General features: G+C 41.1%; 1 protein-coding gene across 1 annotated transcript in view; it reads right to left on the bottom strand.

Annotated features, from left to right (window-relative positions):
* Positions 1 to 7,477: 7,477 nt before the first annotated feature.
* ENPP1 (ectonucleotide pyrophosphatase/phosphodiesterase 1) overlaps positions 7,478 to 19,455 on the bottom strand; it is a 40,956-nt gene continuing 28,978 nt past the window's right edge. The window contains 8 exon segments of the mRNA XM_009880166.1: positions 7,478 to 7,997; positions 8,862 to 9,018; positions 9,737 to 9,869; positions 10,899 to 10,979; positions 11,965 to 12,100; positions 13,291 to 13,445; positions 16,810 to 16,861; positions 17,382 to 17,557. Of these exon segments, the coding sequence (XP_009878468.1) occupies positions 7,830 to 7,997; positions 8,862 to 9,018; positions 9,737 to 9,869; positions 10,899 to 10,979; positions 11,965 to 12,100; positions 13,291 to 13,445; positions 16,810 to 16,861; positions 17,382 to 17,557 (1,058 nt within the window). The 3' untranslated portion in view covers positions 7,478 to 7,829.

Raw genomic sequence — 19,455 nt, 5'->3', positions numbered from 1 at the left:
GTGTTGGAATGGAACTTCCTATGTTCCAACTTGTGCCCATTGCCCCTCGTCCTGTCACTGGGAACCACCGAGAAGAGTGTGGCTCCATCCTCCTTCAACCCACCCTTTAGATATTTGTAAGCAATAATAAGGTCTCCCCTCAGCCTTCTCTTCTCCAGGCTAAAGAGTCCCAGCTCTCTCAGCCTTTCCTCATAAGGGAGATGCTCCAATCCCTCAGTCATCTTAGTTGCCCTACGCTGGACTCGCTCCAGCAGTTCCCTGTCTCTCTTGAACTGGGGAGCCCAAAACTGGACACAGTATTCCAGTTGTGGCCTCACCAGTGCCGAGTAGAGGGGGAAAATGACCTCCCTCGACCTACTGGTCACACTCTTCCCTATGCAGCCCAGGATTCCATTGGCCTTTTTGGCGACGAGGGTACATTGCTGGCTCATGGATAATTTCATGTTTAGCAGGACCCCCAGATCCTTCTCCTCAGAACTACTTCCCAGCAGGTCCCTAACCTATACTGGTGCCTGGCATTCTTCCTCCCCAGGTGCAGGACCTTGCACTTGCTTATGTTGAACCTTATTAGGTTCTTCTCTGCCCAGCTCTCCAGCCTGTCCAGGTCCCGCTGGATGGCAGCGCGGCCCTCTGGAGAGTCAGCCACCCCTCCCAGTTTGGTATCATCAGCAAACTTGCTGAGGATACACTCTGTCCCCTCGTCCAGGTCATTAATGAATATATTCAACAAAATTGGACTGAGTATTGACCCCTGGGGGACACCACTGGTTACAGGCCTCAGATTACAGATTAGTCAAACATTTACTTACAAAGTTTGCTTTATAGAGAAATCCCTCTACCCACTTGTTTTCACATTAAAGCCGATGGCTCAGCCAAGCAGCTCTAAGAACATATTCAGGTTAATTTCTATCCTGAGCACTATATTCCCCTAATAAGTATTTTGTGTTGTGATTCAGCCTTAGGACTGCTGTTGTAGCTGTTTTAAGGAGGGCTTTGAAGTTCTTATCAGCCACACACCCCAACAAAACCATCACCTACATCAAGTGCCATCTCCTATACTGTCAAAATCTGCTATATATTACATGGCTGAGAAAACCATCTTCCAAAGAGAGGGCTAAAATCAACATACATTCTGTTTTTAACGATGGGGCTTTAGGAAGGTGTCTGCCGTCTACAAAGTCCCCCCAAATTATCTTCTTATTACTAGTGGAAAATATTTACTTTTTACATATTTATCCAAGTCTTTTGGGCCAAAACAGGCTTCTGGTTAATTGCTTTTTCTTTTTTAAAAAGTCAAGTGATTGTTCTCAACTAATAGACCCAGTCCCTCCAATTCCCAAAGCACTGCCGCTCTTTTGATCCTCTTTCTGGGATGGAACAGTGGCAGCCTTGCTGAAATATCTATAGCTGCGTGATCTTTGTGGACTCTTGTTATTAAGTTTCACATGCCACTTTCTTGTAGGTAGGTCTTTTTCTGGTAATACTTTGGATTCACCATTATGCCTTTGATGCCAAAAATGTCCAGCTTACATAAGCTTTATTTTGACACGGATGACACTTTGGCAAATTGTCATTACAGAGATTCATTCTAGATGTTGCAGGAATCTCTACACTTTCTATATTCAAGCAGCGTCATGTCAAGAAGCTCTGTGTGTTGAACACAACTTCCTCCAGGTGCTGAATCTGAACAGTTGTCACCAACTCTTTTCAGATCTACAGCCATCTATGCCCTCAGGTGACAAAGCTATGGAGTCTGCAAGTCATTTTAACAGACAGTCCTGATAAGGACTTGGAGCCAGCTGGTGGGTACATCTAACACTTGGTGCTGCTTTCCTGAAGGTGTTTTCTGATCTTCCCGAGTTTGATTGCCTTACCCTTTATACATACCGGGAAGCATCCAGCAAAGCTAAAACTCTCCTCTTCTCCATGTGAACAGCATATTAGTCCCAGTCCTGTCCTCTGGAACCTGACATCTGCAGCTAAATTTGTCAACTTCATCAAAATACAATCTTTACCACCCAGTCCATTAGCTAACTTTCATCCGAAGTCATGAGTGCTGCTGTTGTCATCACTCTCCCCCATGTGTCCCATTTGAATAAGGCTATTCTGGCTGCTACATGTTCTGACCGTGTAGTACATGGGGGCAGGCAGGCTGGTGTCAGGCTTTTGCTGGTTTTGTTTATTTTTAAATTTTTTTTCAGAAAGCTACGGACATCCTCCAAGATGACATCGATTTCTGCAAGATATCCCAAGAACAATTACTCTCCCCAGTAATGAAGTGGTTGATACAGAGTCACACTGCATTTCCACTCTGTTGAAGCCAGCAGTGGGAGTCAGCAGCGTGCATTTTATGTGATTATTTTAGCTCATTTTTACAATGAAAGAGAAGTGTTAACATCTGCAGTGTAATTAGTTCCACTGGCATGTCTGATATACAGGATATATAATAATTTATATGAAAAAACCTCAGTCATAGGAAGTCATAGCATAACCTTCTTTGTAGAATTTTCTTGATTCTTTGCACCCCAGTAATTCAGTCTTCCCAATGCTCTTATCTCTAAAAATTGCAGCAGGAGCATTAGCTAATTATGAGAATATGAATTATTTCATAAAAAGCCTAGGGAAGCCTATTCTTTTCCAGATGGTTTGCCTGGATTTCTACTGTTCCAGGGCTATATTTCCTTAGGAAAAGTACACTGAGCAAAACAGATCCTTTCCCAGTTATCTCAGATCAGACCAGAAGAGGGCCAGATATCACCAGCAAATACAGCTGCATTCACTATTTGTTCAAAGTAAAACGCATCCATACATGATTATCAAACCTTGCATCTCCCTAAACATTTTATTTTGAACAGCAGAACCAAGATACGCATCACACAACATACACATCATTCCCCTTTGCAGTATAAAGAGGGTAGGTACAGTTTTAAACCTAATTACAGCAATATAACAAAGAGTATAATTAAAATTTTGTAGTGGACTGTGCCATCTCATGCAGCCAGTAGGTACAAGGTTTAGAACTGAATTCATCATCCTCAGGCAGCACACTTTCTGCCACCCAGATATTCAAAGCTCCGGTACAGATGCAGGATGACAAAGGTACAGCCCCCAGCACAGAGGGATGCGAAGAGCCATAAACAAATTCTGTTTCAAGCCCCACATGGAGGCTGGTGCTGAAGCGCGGCTATGCCAGAATGCCATGAACGTGGAGTCTCATACCATCCAGACTGACTTTCAACCATGAATATGTGCTCTATGGACATGACCAAAGGGCGCTTTCGCTGTCTCCTAATCAGGGGGAGATTGGTCAGGAGCTTTGGGGTGACTTAAAATTTTCCGTCCCACTGTATTCATTTTATTTCAGCAGAGAAACTAAAAATAGAAAGGACACTAAACCTGCAATAAAGGGCAACACAAATTTAACACATGTTGTGGCTGAGGAGGAATATGATAATTTGCGATGGCATCCTCTAAAATCTGTTGCCAGACTTCCATAATTATTGCAAGTTTGTCATGGTCTCCATAGCAGCCTTTCCTGAGGCTCGAGGCCGGTGTGGTGACTCACAGCGGTTCGGTGAGGGACTCAACTCCTTTCCAAGGGAGTCTGAGTCACAGGATGCCAAACCTGGACTGGTTTCCTGTAATACAGAGTTTCCCAAACTCTGGTAGACATACCACGCATGGTACAAGCCACCTCACTGTGGGGATCCAACACCTCCCAGACGTTGCTGCAGGGTGTACAAGGGTAACGAGATGTTGCTGCTGCTTCCATTGGCAATGATGGTACCCAAACAGAAATATTCAGAAACTACTGCTTTAGTAAGTTGCTGGGCTCAGGCTTACTGTGTCCCTGAACTCCTCAGAATGGTAAAAACAGTTTACCACAGCACAGCAGTAAAAGAGTTGAGTATAGCCCTCACCACTAGCCCTGGGCTGGTTTTCTGACCTCAATAGTGGTGCTGCTGTGGGCACAGAGCATGACAGCAGTTGCCCTGTGACCCTGCCATAGGAGAGGTCCACTCACAGTGCTGTCACCCCTGAGCACCCACTCCGGAGTAGTACGATGGGCAACTTGTCCTGGCACAGGTGCCTCCTCAGCAACAGGCTTGAGCTTTGCCACAGGTCTCGGAAGAAGGGATGTCAGAAATGAGATCTTTCCTCCCAGCTGAGAGCCCTAGCCACAGAGCCACAGATTTAGGCTTTCTTTTATATTCCTTTTTGCCTTATGGTTCCCGTGAATCTCATTTTCCTGGAAAAAGTGGGTGCCCTCCCATGCAGCAGAGGGGTAGCTCCTCCCAGCTCGCCAAGCCTGGTTTATAATCTTGTATTTAAAGGGATAATTTTGTACATTGAATCTCCTTAAACTGAGGAAAATCAGAAGCCCAAGCCACCCACTCGCCGGATGAGAAAGAGTAGCCTCCGGCAGGTGCTGTTAGCAGCTGGCTGTTGTGCACTGGGCTGGACACAGTGGTTTAGTGGATGCTAGATGTGTCAAGAACAGATTTGCCAGAACAGCCCCATGTCAAATACAGGCAGTTAGATATTGCTTCATTTTCTTAAAACACGGCAAATCCTGATGTAAATAAGAGCAAGAAACCTGTAACACATTAGTCAAGTGAATTAGCTGGCAGTTACCGATGGGAGCAGCCAGCGATATAAATCTGTACCACCTGAATACCTCTGAAAGTACAACTTCACGTGCACTTTTTCAGCAGCAAAACCATCCTGAGATGTCCTCTGCCCCACTACTCATTCCTACCTCACTATCCCAGAGCCATCAGCTTCTCAGGTATGTTAAGGCTTGCCTACCCAAAATCATTTCACAACCCATTTCACTCCTTATGTAACCAGCCCACCCCATTGCTTAACTCATCCCACAGTTAGGCAGCCCATGCCTAAACCAGATGTCCCCTGTTGCAACTTCAGGCCCTTTTTCCTTTCTTCCTGAGCATAAATCACAAGGACTAGATTAGCTCTGTCCACCCTGCAATCTGTGAAGGCTCCTACCACTCCTTTCCTCAGCCGTCCTTTCCTTACCCTAAGCAAACATCATTGCTTAGGAGATGGAGACCAGTCAGCACCTTCACTGTATCGGGGGGCACCAACTGCACCCTACAGCATCTCCTGGTGCCTTCCCTGAGATTGCCTGGTGACACACAACACTCGTAGGCACATCCAGACTGATGACCTTTAGTCTGCCCCTCCACTGTCTTTTTTACCTGCAAGAAGACCAGGCTACACAGCAGCTGACATTGAGAAGCAGTTACTTTGAATAATGCTGACAATCATGTCACAACAGTGTTGCTGTGACACCTTCCAGCCTCACTGACTGAGAATGCTCAGTGGAGCTCTGATACCTTAGAGCAGCTGAAAAAAAATAATTTACATCCAGATAGACAAAGCTGTAGGGTTTTTGCAGAATTGTGAGTTTGATGGTGTCTGTAGCATGCTCCTTGGGGCCCACCAGACTTCAAAAACACAACCCAGTATCTGTCATACCGGGGCATCCCAGCCTCTGGATACCATGACTAGCACTAGCCTTTTTTCACTATGCTCTGACACCACTATTACAAATGTTTCTAATAAGCAAAGATGAAGAAATAAAAGCGGCAAAATTATTTACACCAAGATTAAATCAGGATAGCTCTCTTCCTCATCAAGTTGACTTGTCAATTTTTGACAAAGTCAGATCCCAAACCCCTCTCAGCCATTACCCTCTCTTGATGACCATAATAGCTTTCACAGCCGCTCTCCCTTCCAAAATCCTCCCTAAGTCAAACCAGCAGTCATCGGCTTGAAGCCTATCCTGTTCCATCTTTACCCAGGAGCTAGGCTAGCCCTGCCTCTTAACCAAAACTAGCATCACTTCACTTTCTGAAGATGTTAACATTGCTGCCATGGGCATTCAGGACACAGTAACGTTTCTTAAAAAAATTTGAGAACATCTTGACCAGCTTGCTTCCTACCTTCCCCTTCCAGTAATGAATGTAACTTCAGCGTTCCAGTTGGAGAAGTTACCTTCAACTCCAAGAGCACAGATTGAAGCAACCCCCTCCACACACCCCAAAAATGTGAAATAGCGCTCTATATCTGCTCCAGTGTTTAACTAGCCAGTAGCATTTGGTACAGAAAGGGTCATGAACAACATACTACTTCTGATGTTTTTATTGGTCACAAGCAATGTTACAAAGCAGTTACACTGAATAATGCTGTCACAGTCATATCATAATGTGAAGTTGCTACAACACATTTAAATTTCACACAGTGAAACTACTTTAGGGAAAAAAAAAATCATGCTTGTAACAGATCAAGAAAATACACTTGGTTAAAAATAAAAAATGGTCCCAGGATTTCAGCCCACTGAAACTGATGTTAATGGAAAAGCTTCCACTGATTTCAGCAGGCTTTGAATCCAGCCTCCAACATCCCCTGACCAAGCCGTAAGGTAAAATGCCTCTCTGCTCAGTCACAGGCTCTTCATTCTTCTAACATACTTGTGCGTGATGTATTTTCTTCTTTTTAAATGACAAGAACATAAATGTGTAATTGACTATGGCAAACTTTATACATAACAGAGCCAATTTTGGCTCATCAGCTTTAGAGAGAGTGGGAAAATTACAAAGGTGGTAGCACGTGTACTGGAAAAGGAGGGAGTCCCTACACTCCTGAGTGCCTGTAGCAGCTGTTTGCGTAGCCTGAAAGCTTCCACGAAAGCTCATTACATGCTTCTTCAGAATTTGGATCTGGCAGCATCTGCATTCAAGATGGGTAACTTACATGAGCTGGATTTGGATGATGTAGCACTAAGAACAGCTACAAACGCAGCTAGGATCTGCCAATGGACAACGGAATGGCCTGTGGGCATTTTCTGTACTGATGAGATGTGCCATTAGAGAAGACCATCTTACCAGTCTAACTAAGGCAACGATCAGTCCCAAATTACCTTTTCTTGACAAGAACAGGATTTCAAAACTACAGCTGACAAAATCATGCACCAAATTGAGAAAGACGTCTTTGCTGCAAGAAAGCAAAATCTTTTAATTTTTAATTTGAAGTAAGATAATTATTTCTCAGAGATATTCCTGAATTAATTTCTTCTGATTTGCAGGTGACGATGTCCTATACCTGCTCATTCTGAGGCTGCATATACAACATGCAAATTGTGCATTAAATTCTCCTTCAGTGTTAGAGACACCAGAGGGCAGCAACATACCAAGGCTTCCCAGATACCAGACCTCCTTTAGCCAGGCGTCTTTTCCATGGTGGGGAAGTGTCAGTTACCAGTCTTACTAACTTCAGCACAGCTTCCTGCACCACAACGCTGCATTGTTTTATAAGACCCAAAGTTCAGAATGTAATTCATGCTTCAAGGAAAACTGGAGTGAGAGGTGCCGTTGTCTATATTTCAATGGTCACCAAGAACACAGTTATTTCCCAGAACTGTATTTGCTAATTATCTATATTGTTGAAGTAGAATATTGATCATAACCCATGCTTTATAAACTTCTCCCTCTCCAGTGCATATAAAAGATAACATTTTTGTTCGTGTCTCAGACTATGATGATCAAATGTTGTTAGCATTTAATAATGGACATGGTTCTACCACATTCAAGTGGGAATGACAGGAGCCGCCATCCTGTGTTACATACATAGTCCATCAGGAGTCCCTGAGATATAAATATGGCACCCACTCTCCTCCTTACTGGCATTTTGGTCAAGAGTTCTCAATAAATGTTCCAGCTTATTTTTAAAAAAAAATTTTCATTAATTAAAAACAGTCTATTTACAAATCAGTTGTGAAATGGATAACAACATTCCATAGGAAAAAATCAGACCGTTTCAAAAGTTGGTAAATATGTTTTTAACTGTAAAATCTCAGATACTGGCTGTTTTCTGTCTTGATAGAAGCTGAGTCCAGTAAGTAATTCTATATCTCTGATCCGAGCTGTGTGAAACTTCATTCTCTCTTCAACCCACGTGGACTCAGACTTGCCATCCTATTGGGACAGAAGAGGAAAAAAGGAGTTTGTAAAACATCTTTTTTTTCTGGCATACATTTAATCAATTAGCAAGACATTTTGATGTTTTATAAAGACAGAAAGTAGTAACTATTGGTAAATATCTAACAAACAAAGAGCACTGGATTACAAATAATTATAAGCTTGCCTGAATTTAGTACTTGCTGTTACTTCCTTAAGTGTACAGAACTTGTAGCTGCACCAGTGGAAGTTGGTGATGATGGGGAATGGCAGGTGAGGTCCAGTATCTATCTGCCATCTCTATGATAAAGCTCTTTCTGAGACCTGTGCCTGACTTGGGCAGCGACTCGTGTAATTCTTCACTGTAGGACAGAGCTACACACTTCCCACCCTTTGTTTTGGTTTATATGGAGTGTAGCTATGTGCATTCTCATCACAGTGCCAAGGTACCTGAACTAGAAGCAACCAATGCTCTTCAGGAACATCTGTGTCTTCTCCTTGTGGGTAGGCATTTGGCCTAGCACTGACCTTTCTTTGTGGATGGCTTATCTTCTCCTAGAAGCTCTTCATCCTTCTCAGCTGTTGGCCAGATATTTGCCCTGGAGAAGTCTATGTATGTCTCACATTGATGGTCTCAACATACTCTGTCTCTACCCCTCTAGCTATAAGTTTTGCTCTTTGAGCAGGGAACTTCTGTTCCCACATTTGAGCGTATATACAGACTAACATAATTCTGTTTACAAAAATATCCTCTTCTCTCTCAAGATGATTATGATAGACTGTACAGTTCTCACAGTCTCTACAGTCTTTAACTAGTTAATCACTGATATCCAAGCAAAACAAGCTCAAGCCTGACTTCAGGTGTTTATGGGGACTACTTACCGCACAGCTTTCACTGTTGTCTTCTCTGTGAGGTACAACAAAAGACAAGGCATCGAGAGACCCTTCACACTCCACAGGAGTTTCAGAAGTATTTTTACAACTAGTCAGCACAATGAAGAAGTGAGTTGGAACTGGAACTTCTGAATTACCGGGGTGTCTGAAACAAAAGATCTTTCTGTAAATCCACCAAATCATACTTGCACAAAGAACAAATGACATCAAGCAGCTATAGTCTGGCATGACAATTTTAGCAATCCACCTATTTAGCCCAAAGAAAGCTTAGGCCTAGAAGGAAAATTCCAGATTACTGTTTTCCAAATCAAGTTTGGCTTGTAGGCTGACCTAAGTAATGAGTTTGATGAGGTATAACAACAAACTGATTTATCATAAAAACGTGTAAGAATCCAGAGTAGATAGAAAGTTCAGCCTGAACCCTGAAAACCTTATATCTGCTGGCTTGAACCAATTTTGCTAACTAGTGTATTTGTACTCACAACTTTGTAGTGGAACACTGCCAGCTCAGGAATTGTAAACCATGAGACCAGGGATAAACCCCTGCCTCATCCACTCCTATGGACAATGTCAAGATTTTGGGCTAGTGCACATTCCTCTACATGCAACAGCTTCTCTTACACTTCACCTTCAGGTTTTAGGATACACACTTTCAGGGTCTATTTTCTCTTTGTGCTTGTTGCTTATTTCGTAGCTTTACATTTCTGTATGTGCCTAGGGCCATTTGACTGTCTCTCTGAGCTGATATAACCTGCCAAGGGCCCGTCTCCACAAGGTGCTTGCCTTGATAACAAGGATCATAATTACTTTTTGACCACCAATAGAGGAAAGAAACAAAGGATTAGAATGTGCAAGGTTCCCACCTTTTCACCTTTTCTGGACTATCACAGAGCCCATCAGAGTCATAATCAAACACAGGACCACTGACTACATTGACACCACTCCTGGCTGCAGCATATTCAGGTAGCAGGTATTGATGGAAGTAGTTCCATAACACTGAAAGAAAGTAACCGAAGTGGGAAACACAATCTCCAAGTTAGAAGCTGTTAATACAACTCTGCAGAGCTTCCAGCGGAGTATAAACAGACATGATAAGCCAGGAAAATAATAAATTATACAGGTGTTTACAGTTTTAGAGGTTGCATCTAACTGAGCAGCGGTATCTCCTGGCATTGTGGTCTCACAGTCCCCCTAACCACAAAGCTGGCTGAAGCTTGTGGCCTTGGGTTTCTTTCCTTGGAAACCAAACCATGGAGAGGCTAGAGGAGGGAAGGTGAGAGAAGACCCTGCCTGCCTGTGTCTTGCCCCACTATCAAGTTGACCTGGCTAGCTTGTACACCCACACCTGTGAGCTGGGAAGTATCTGAGTGATACGGTATTTTTAATTACAGTTAAGAGTTGACCACTATTCCATTACAAAACAGGACATCTCTTTTCTCCAGAGGAACTGCCATAGTTATGCTTCTTTTTCCACCAAGAATACGCTTTATCTCCCTCAGCCAACCATCTCGTGTTCCCTCTCACCCATGAAAGCCCAGGTCTTCATATCTTTTCTACTAGAGACAGGGTTATTTTCCTTTTTCCTTAGTGATTGAGACCCTAGGTTCCTGCCTGGAAACTCATCTGAGTTTAGAAGACATTCCTAAACTGGAAATGAATTTAACTCACATAATTATATATGGTATCTGGGTTCTTTAGAAGATATTCAGTATAAAAACCTGTTTAGATAGGTAGGAAAATGCAAACAAAAGTGTCAGATACGAAATGCAGACACTTATACTATGCTCCCATGTAATGAGCCAGTTGATTAGGAAACAAACTCACAATAATGGACCTTTTTCACAAGACACATAATCCTACTTCAAGGAACTTTTCATAGAGATAAGCAGCCCACAGTCAGGGGAGATCTTATTTTACAGAGGCAGTTGAACCAGGGATCATTTGCATGGTTTGGAAGCAAGCAAAAAATCAGCAATCCTTCTTATATTCAACTATGCATACAAAATATGCACACAAATAAAATACCTTTAAATGCAGGATACATTGGCACAATGTTGCTGGTAAGCAAGGCATCATAGTGAGGCTTCTTTGCATCTGTCATAAAATCTAAAACAAAACAAAAAAAAAGCAATTCATTACTTGGATTTGTTACTTTTAAAAGCATGAAAATGCAAGTTTAAGATTGGTGTAATAACCTTAAGGTGGAGCTGACCTAACTTCACTTTCCAAAGCTGTTGTGGGTTTAAGTGCTAACTTCAGTATATGCTGGATCCCATCCAAAATAATCTTATCAGCAGCAGCAATTGTACTTGACAGATATACAGTGGACAAATTTTTGACAGATTTAAAAATATTACAACAGACTTCTGAATTTTGGGGAAAGGAATAAAATTTACTTCATGACTGTCAGACCAACTTGTTCTGACTGCAGAATCTAGGCATAAAAATAGGAGCTCTGTTAGAACTTTGCAAATTACACTTGATGTGGATGTTTAAGTAACATACTAGTCAGTACTTTATGCAGCAAAGTCAATGTAAAATGCTTCCAAATCAGGTCAGCAACAGTTCAGGAACAATTTAACCACTTGTAAACAGCTAAGTATTTAGTAATGTTTGAGAATCAGAGCTACGTTCTTCAGACAAATGCCGAATTGCTTTACTAACGACCACATTATATTTCAAATAGAAAATTAACTTATCGAGGCAGTTTTTTGCTTAATGAAACATCCCTAAATTTTACTTTGGATAGTTCCAACTAACACCTGTCATACAAAGTGAATTTGCAATTTACTAGCTTGCCAGACTTGACTCAAGGTTTTACGTGTTCCTTCCAGTTTCTTCTATGAGATGCAACTTTAGAAACCCGACAAGTTCCAAAGCTTTCAGGAAGTACTAAAGGACCTTGGACAATCCACCAACTGCTGAAGTGCCTAAAACGTTTTTCTTTCTCATGCTGAAGTGAACTGCAACAATTCAGCAACTACTGCGTCACACTCTGATTAGTTCTGAAGAACCTCTATAAAAGAATACACCTACGACATTACAAATTATTTAAATCAGATATGCTGTACAATGAAGGCAATGAACTTACTTGGGGGGGAAAGGAATCCGTAAGTTAGGCGAGGATGATTGTTGTAAAACAAACACGTCTGGTTATGATTAAAAGAAATACGAACATCCTTGTGTAAACAGCTGGAGGTATCTTCTGTAGCAGAAACCCATTTGTCCTATGGTACAAGAAGAAAGTATCATTGGTAAAACGTATAGCTGACTTACAATAATTCCCTCAGCGTATGGGACTGCAGAACTCTTAACGACTAGCTGCAACTGCCTTTAATGGTATAAAAGGGACTTAACTAAAATGCAAGAATTGTTCCTCTTTTGTCAGCAGAAAACAAGCCCTCCTGTGCATTTCATAGATTTTGGAAATAAACAGAACTGCAGCATCTTAGTTGAGTTGAGAATTAAGTCTTCCAAAAGAGAACCTAGAAGTGCCCGTTAAAGATAACTTGATCTACTGTAGATGTACTTGTTCATTCAGGCTAGGAGTCAGAGGCAGTCAGATGTGGCGTTAGCTATCTCTCTCCACAGGGCAACTCGTTACAGTAACTGGTTGCTTCATACCACTAACCTCAAAATATTTAGGATCAAGCAAACCTTGCCAGAGTTTAGTTAAATTTAATTATAACAGTCATTATTTAAAACCTGTGATTCCCAAATAATCCAACTAAAAAGCATCTTTTACTATCCTAATTCCTTTTAAGCGTGATGTGGCTTCTAAATTTTCTCTGAATGGGAAGGGCCAACATGAAAACACTTTCATTGACAAGGTCAATGATCTGCATGAACATGTGCATCTTCGCACAGGGTTCAGAACAGCAAAGGCCAGATTTACCTCCACCGACCTCTTTTTTCCCCCCAGTTAGGATGATCTTCTGAAAGAAGGATTGCATCAGGGCATGAACAGTTCAAGATAGTCCAGAGATTTTTTTTTTCAAAAGGATCCTGCCACATTACGAACACTGCTTTAAGGCCACGAAATCTGTGTTGAGACCAGATTTTAAGGACAGCACTGGCAGACTGCTATGGCAGACCTACGCTGCCAAGCAGTAAGCCAGTGCAGACTCATAAGGCCTCTATATCAACGACAATGGGCTTCTTGCTTCCTGGTGGATCTGCTCACCCTGGAAGCAAAACTGCAGCTCGATCTGAGAAAAAGGAAAGAGTCAAAGCCAATCCTTATTAATACAGGAAAGTGAAGAAAAACTCACACAAAATTCCTCTTTTTCTTTCATGTGGTTCTACTTACTTCCCCGGCAGATAATACCATGAGCAGATCTAAGAAGCGTTCAGGAATAACTGACATTCAAGCTTTTTACCTTTCAAGGTTGCTTCTAACCTTTCTTCATGTACTTACATCTTTGTGAACAGTGTATGAGCTCCATAGAGACATCCTGTAGTCCTTGCTGTATCCACTCACATAGCGGTAATGGTAAAGGAGGCAGTAATTATGTCTCTTCTGCAGAACTCTGGGCCGTCCATAGGGCAAAGTAAGTTTCTCTATCTTCTTAACTGCAGCAGACATAGTGCTTGTTACATTTCAGTCAAGACTGGTTGCTAAGCATCTTCCTCTTTTATACACCTAAAGTTGCCCCAATTTCCAATTGCCAAACAGAGAAGTCACGGTAACAGAACAAAAAAAATTTAATTCTTATATCAAAGGTATAATTTCTATGCCAAGGCAACAAATTATATGATGCAGCCATTATAAAGCAATCATTTAAACTTATACTGTACAAATTAAGTTTATATTTAAAACAAAACATTTTGCCATGTAAAGCAGGAGATGACTCTAAGATGCAAAATTAAAGTCTTTGTTGATTGGGTTTCATTTTAAATACATAATGTGGGATCTGCTTCTACATAACATTTAGTGGGACAGTAACCAATTGTGGTGATTTGAAATCTGCTGAGGGGACTATTTTAGTAGAAACCACAAAGTCATATGTAAAAGTGCCATTTAAAGGACTAAGAAATATAGAGATCTAAATAAATGATACAGTGAAGTCGGATTTTCAGATGTGAGAGGACTCACTTTAGAATGAGTGTGATAGTCACAAAACCTTCCTTCTCCCTCTCTCTCCACGGACCACAACTCTTTAGAAAGTTTGTACACAGAAAGATGTGTTTTATGTATGACACAGCACATGGTTTTTAGCAGACCCTTTCCTAAGGCATTGCCTGTTTATTGGCCAACTACTGCATCCAATGGAAGAGTGAAGACTTTCCTTTAAAACTGTATCAGAAAGAAGCTATGTGGGATCAGCAGATGGTAAGTCATTAGAAGCTGAAAAGCAAAGCAGAGTTAGCAACAAAATTCTTTGAGAGTCAATACCATTCATATTGAAGAAAAAACAAAGTAACTAAAGAGTCTCATAAGAAACACGTGTTCTTGCAGTCATCTGCTGCAGTCAAATGTCAGCAGAAAGTTTGTAGTCTACCTTAGAGGTTAAAAACAATTTCACCAAAAGATTGAATACTTAATTTTTTGCCAACTGAAAACAAACAAAAGTAAGGTTTTCAAGTTTTGAGTTCTCTGATGCAAAATAAAGACTGAAGAAAACTAGCACATCATGGGAATATTTTAGAATAATTAAAATCACAGAATCACAGAATTTTCAGAGTTGGAAGGGACCTCTAGAGATCGTCTAGTCCAACTCCCCTGCTAAAGCAGGATTGCCCAGAGCACATTACTCAGGACTGCATCCAGGCGGGTTTTGAAAATCTCCAGAGAAGGGGACTCCACAACCTCCCTGGGCAGCCTGTGCCAGTGCTCTGTCACCCTAATATTACTTTGCTATTGAAAATGCAAGTATTTTCAATCATTATGTGCCTGGAATTATAAAGGAGGCATCAAAGTATATTTTCCATTAAATGGGTTACTACCATCCACAAATTATGCAGAACTACAATTTCAAGGCAACTGTTTTAAATGGGGAATGAAATTGAGCAATGAATGCTGCAGGTTTTTTTCACAGTAATTCCACAACACAAAAAAAATGTCACAATTATGACATTTATTTCTCCACCCATGAGGGAAAAGGAAAGCAATTCACATTTTTTTCCATAAAACTAAAAATGCAGTTAGTATTTTGTTGCTCTTATAGACTATCAAGTTATGACAACCAATGAGAGAAAAGGCAAACTAAGGTAACTAATAAACTCTACATAGTCTTAAGGAGCATCTAGGCTGGTTAGTAGAATTCTTTCATCTGTCATAATGCTTTTTGTCCAAGTTGGGCTGATATGGAAAAGTACCTGATGAAAGTCAATTAATCTTGGACCTTATAAGAAGCGATTCTAGTAAAACCCTTTGAGTTCTCTTGGATTGCAGCAGGCTGTGACCAGCATCTCCCCAGAGTTGGGAGGCTGCCCAGTTAAACACCTCAAGGGTTAAAAGGCCAGGGCAAGTCAACCCTCTCGACTCTCAATTACTGCCCATTGAGGAACTTCGATGCATTGTATTTACTCTGAACTCGAGAAGAGGGAAATTTTAACCACAGGCTAGCCTCTCTCTTTATCTACGTGTTTCTGATATACGCACTAACTTTTGTGAGTGTGGGTGTTCTTATCTGTTACTGGATGTAAATACTTTCTGTCCGCCTGTCTGTGCGTGCGTAAGGAGTGAAAAGGGGCACCCGTAGGCTCACTAGTCACCCGCTGCTAAGGGACCTGCGGTCATAGCAGTCAGACTCACACACGCCCCCTTGAGTGATGTGTGTTGGTATGCTTGTGTCCATACACATATGTATTGATTTAGGATACCCTATAGTAAGTTAGTGTGAATCTTGCAATTTTCGAATCTGTAATTAAGTCGCCCTTCAATTATTTTGTTAAATCACCTTGCAAATACTTAAATTGGTTAACAATTAAGTGCTGCTAAAATTTAACCTCTTGATTTACCTCAAACTATTAATAAATTTCGAATTGCAGCTGAATCATAACTGTGTCAAATATTTCCATCTGCAACAGGACACATTTTTAAAAAGATGCCCTGTCATTAGTGGAAAAGATTCAAGAAAGCTCTATCCACACTTTGTGCCAGCACAAACTACACAAACTAACAGAAGCCTTAAATTAGCCCAGAATAAGCAGAAAGTCCTGCCTGTAACTGGCATTTAAGTTCAGTTCTTAATAGTAAGCTACGGTGGGATGTTGCCAAATAGAGTTAGTTTGCATAAGAAACAAGGTTTCGTGAACACACACAAGGCAAGGTCTCTGTCAGCCTATTTCTCTTTCCGACAGCCTAATCATCTTGAGTTCATCTTTTAAGGTATTAGCACCAAGGGCTACATTTCATTTTGACTTACAGTTTTCACGATTTACTGTCTTACCTTCTTCCCGCTCAAAATAGTTTAATTTTGCCTTATGAGTTATGAGCATGTCTACAGCCTTGCAAACTGTAGCTCAAACATGGTGTGTATATGTCCAAAAAATGGAAATAAAGTGTAAGTAAAACAAGCAACAGCTTAAGACCATGTAACAACTCAAACATGTAAAATATCCCTTATGTTTCATTAAAGTACGCTGCCATTGTGATGCTGGTATTTGCAGGGATTTCTTATCAGATACTTCCCCATACACTGCTTTTGCTTCCCATTCTGGAATGCTCACTACTTCAGTGCTACAAAATTCAAAAATATCAGATAATATATGGGCCATAAAGACACATCTATAACGATACACATTTGTTTGAGAACAAATGGTTCAGTAGGACTGTATTTGAAAACCTCAGAACTGTATTTCCCAGCGAGTATTTCAAAGAATTTTTACCTCATGTACTTGAGAGTTGTTCAGAAGTTTATATATCAAACATTTTATATTTTTAATAATTCTTACATTTTTGTTACTTTATATTACTGTCTAAAGTTCTTACCTTCTGTTTCAGTGAGATTTAAACGCTGATGAAAATCCCTTATTGGCAAGCCCTATAATTACAAAGCAAAAATAGTGAGATACTAAGTGTTTTACAAAGCATACTATGAGCCACTACTATATTTAAGTAGCAAATGTAACATCTCCCTGGCAAGTTATCCCTATACAGAACTCGCTAACATCTACTGGAGAGAGGCTACCAAGAATTTGCAGAAACAATTTGGTTTTGCCACAAGGAAATCTACAGCCTTGAAAACCACACAACATTCACAGAAGGGAAATTTCAACATAATTAAGTGAAGCAAGGAAGAACTGAATGCTTTCCCCATCAGAGCTTACTTCTGTGGCATCCTGCAGGCTCTTCAGAGCTGGATATGCTACGTTTTTGCAGTTTGCTTATGAATATACAAATAGAGGCTAGCAGCCCCTAACCCCAGACAAGATTTGATTTTGAAACCAATAGTACGGGACTGCAAAACTAGCAGGTAAAGATAAACACTGGAGAATCCAGAGTTTGACTCTGAATACAAGACAGATATCTGCCTCCACAACTTTAACCATTTCAGTACTTACCCCTGTCCTGCAGGAACAGCCAAGGCTCACTGAAAAGGCTCTTTGTCCCACCACAGAGCATTCAGAAGGATGGCTTGTTTCTTTGGGATGGTGGGGGGTGTAAACAGCGTTCCTTAAAAGATGGTTTAGGCGTCCATGAGTTCCGTTGTTTGGGGCTGGTTTCAAATTAAGCAAATCTATGAAAGAATTCAAGTGATATTAACAGGATGAGAAAGACTGTAATACTCTGCTGCTTATGTTGTGATTACAAGTACGGGTGAGTTAATAAAGCTGCACAGCTTGCTGTTCATAACAGCCAAAAGGGAAATCAATGTAACCTCTTTAAAACGAAGCACACATGTTCTTAGCTCGGGCTCAGGATGGTATTAGTCTGCTTGTAAAGACGGACAGCATTCAAACTCGTAGGGGGGGACAGAATGGGAATATCAAACACATGAAGCTAGTGACTACATAACATTGAAGCTTTGGGGAATAATTTGGGGGCATTTGGGGGTATTGTTTGTTTGGGTTTCATTTTTTAAATTACCTGGAAATTAAATACATAAGCTTCAGTTAATAAGCATCACTAAAGGGTAAAGCCATGAAAGAACCTAGACAGAATATAGTTTTCTGCTTGTCACTTTCGTCTAAAATGTTAAGCTTTAAGATTCTCAAAGTAGTCTAACCACAAAAATATCTCTACCCCACACACACGTAAATGTCTGCCATTAAAGTAACTCAAACAACTAAAAGCTGCCTACCACCAATGCTCAGAGACACTTCAGATACCTTCAAAATACTGAATACATCAAGCCCTATTTCATGCTTAATCCTCGCTAGCATTCATTTGTTATTCCTCCACTTAACTCATACTGAATCTATGAAGTAAGATGTTTTCAAAACACAGCAGATGATGAGACACACTCTTATCCAAAAGCTTGGTGTCTAGATCACTCACCTAGAGCACAAAAGTTAGAGCTGAACTTCCTTACCTACATGGGGAACCAAACATATTTCTCCCTGCACTGTACCACTCAGATATGTTAACGTCATCCCCTTCAGATGAAGCTGTTTTGGAAAGAAGAATAAAACAACCCTTCTAATCCTAGCAGTCCCTGCTCCAATGAATACATCATACAAAGCAGTGAAAAAATAAATCAGAACCAATCCCAGAACTCAGGCCCCCACTTCAACAGCTAAATTACGTTATGTTCCTACTATTTTAAGTGGAGTATCCAGGAATTCACAATGCCTCAGAAATGCCCGAGTCTGGCAATTTGAATGCCTTGGAAAACATGAGCTGAAATTCCCCAATTCAGACAAGACAGTTAGTTGTATATATCTGGTCCTTATGCTTTAAGTGCTCAGATGTTGGGCAAATGGGAGACTGTATCTCTTCTCCCACTGCACTTTGCAAGAAGGTGCACTCAGGCACCTCCAAAAGAAACACTACAGCCCCAAATGACAAGTGAAATAAGATGCCTTTCAGCAGTCCAGAAGACTCATAAGCCCTGGACAAGGAAAAGGTTGAGTAAGTCACCTCACTTTATTTTCTATCTGACAGTTGATGTGCTGGCTTTTGCACATCCTATTCTCCTAGTTCTCTCTATATAGAACAGAGGAAATCCAAACCTCAATGACTGCACTTAAAACACCTGATCTGTCACTGAACTTGCTTCACTGACATGCCAGTGAGGACTCTACCCCTCCCATGCAGAATACACATCGTGGGGGCATAAGAAGGTGGTTCAAGATCAACTGGACATGAGAAGACCACAAAGCGTACGAGGCTATGAGACACGCTTCCTGGCAACAGCCTGTTTCTTATTCCAGCAAAGAATTTAAACACATGGTTTAGATGTGGTATACCTGAATATCGTCACTGATCTCAAGCATGTGCAGTGCTCCCTTTAAGTGTTTTCTGGATGAAAGCCTTTGGTAGTACTTTGCCTCTCAGATGCAGATGTTAGAGCAAGTATAGGTCCTGGCAAGAGAGAGAAGTAGGCAGGAAATAATGGAAAACAGGTGAAGACCTCAAGGGGAATATATGAACAGAAAGCGGTAGAAGTAGTGATAGACTTTTGGAGGAACCATG

Source organism: Charadrius vociferus, unplaced genomic scaffold (genome assembly GCF_000708025.1).
Source record: "Charadrius vociferus isolate BGI_N301 unplaced genomic scaffold, ASM70802v2 scaffold82, whole genome shotgun sequence".
NCBI lineage: Eukaryota > Metazoa > Chordata > Aves > Charadriiformes > Charadriidae > Charadrius > Charadrius vociferus.
Note: the sequence above shows the minus strand (reverse complement) of the source record. Positions and strands in the feature narration are given on the sequence as shown.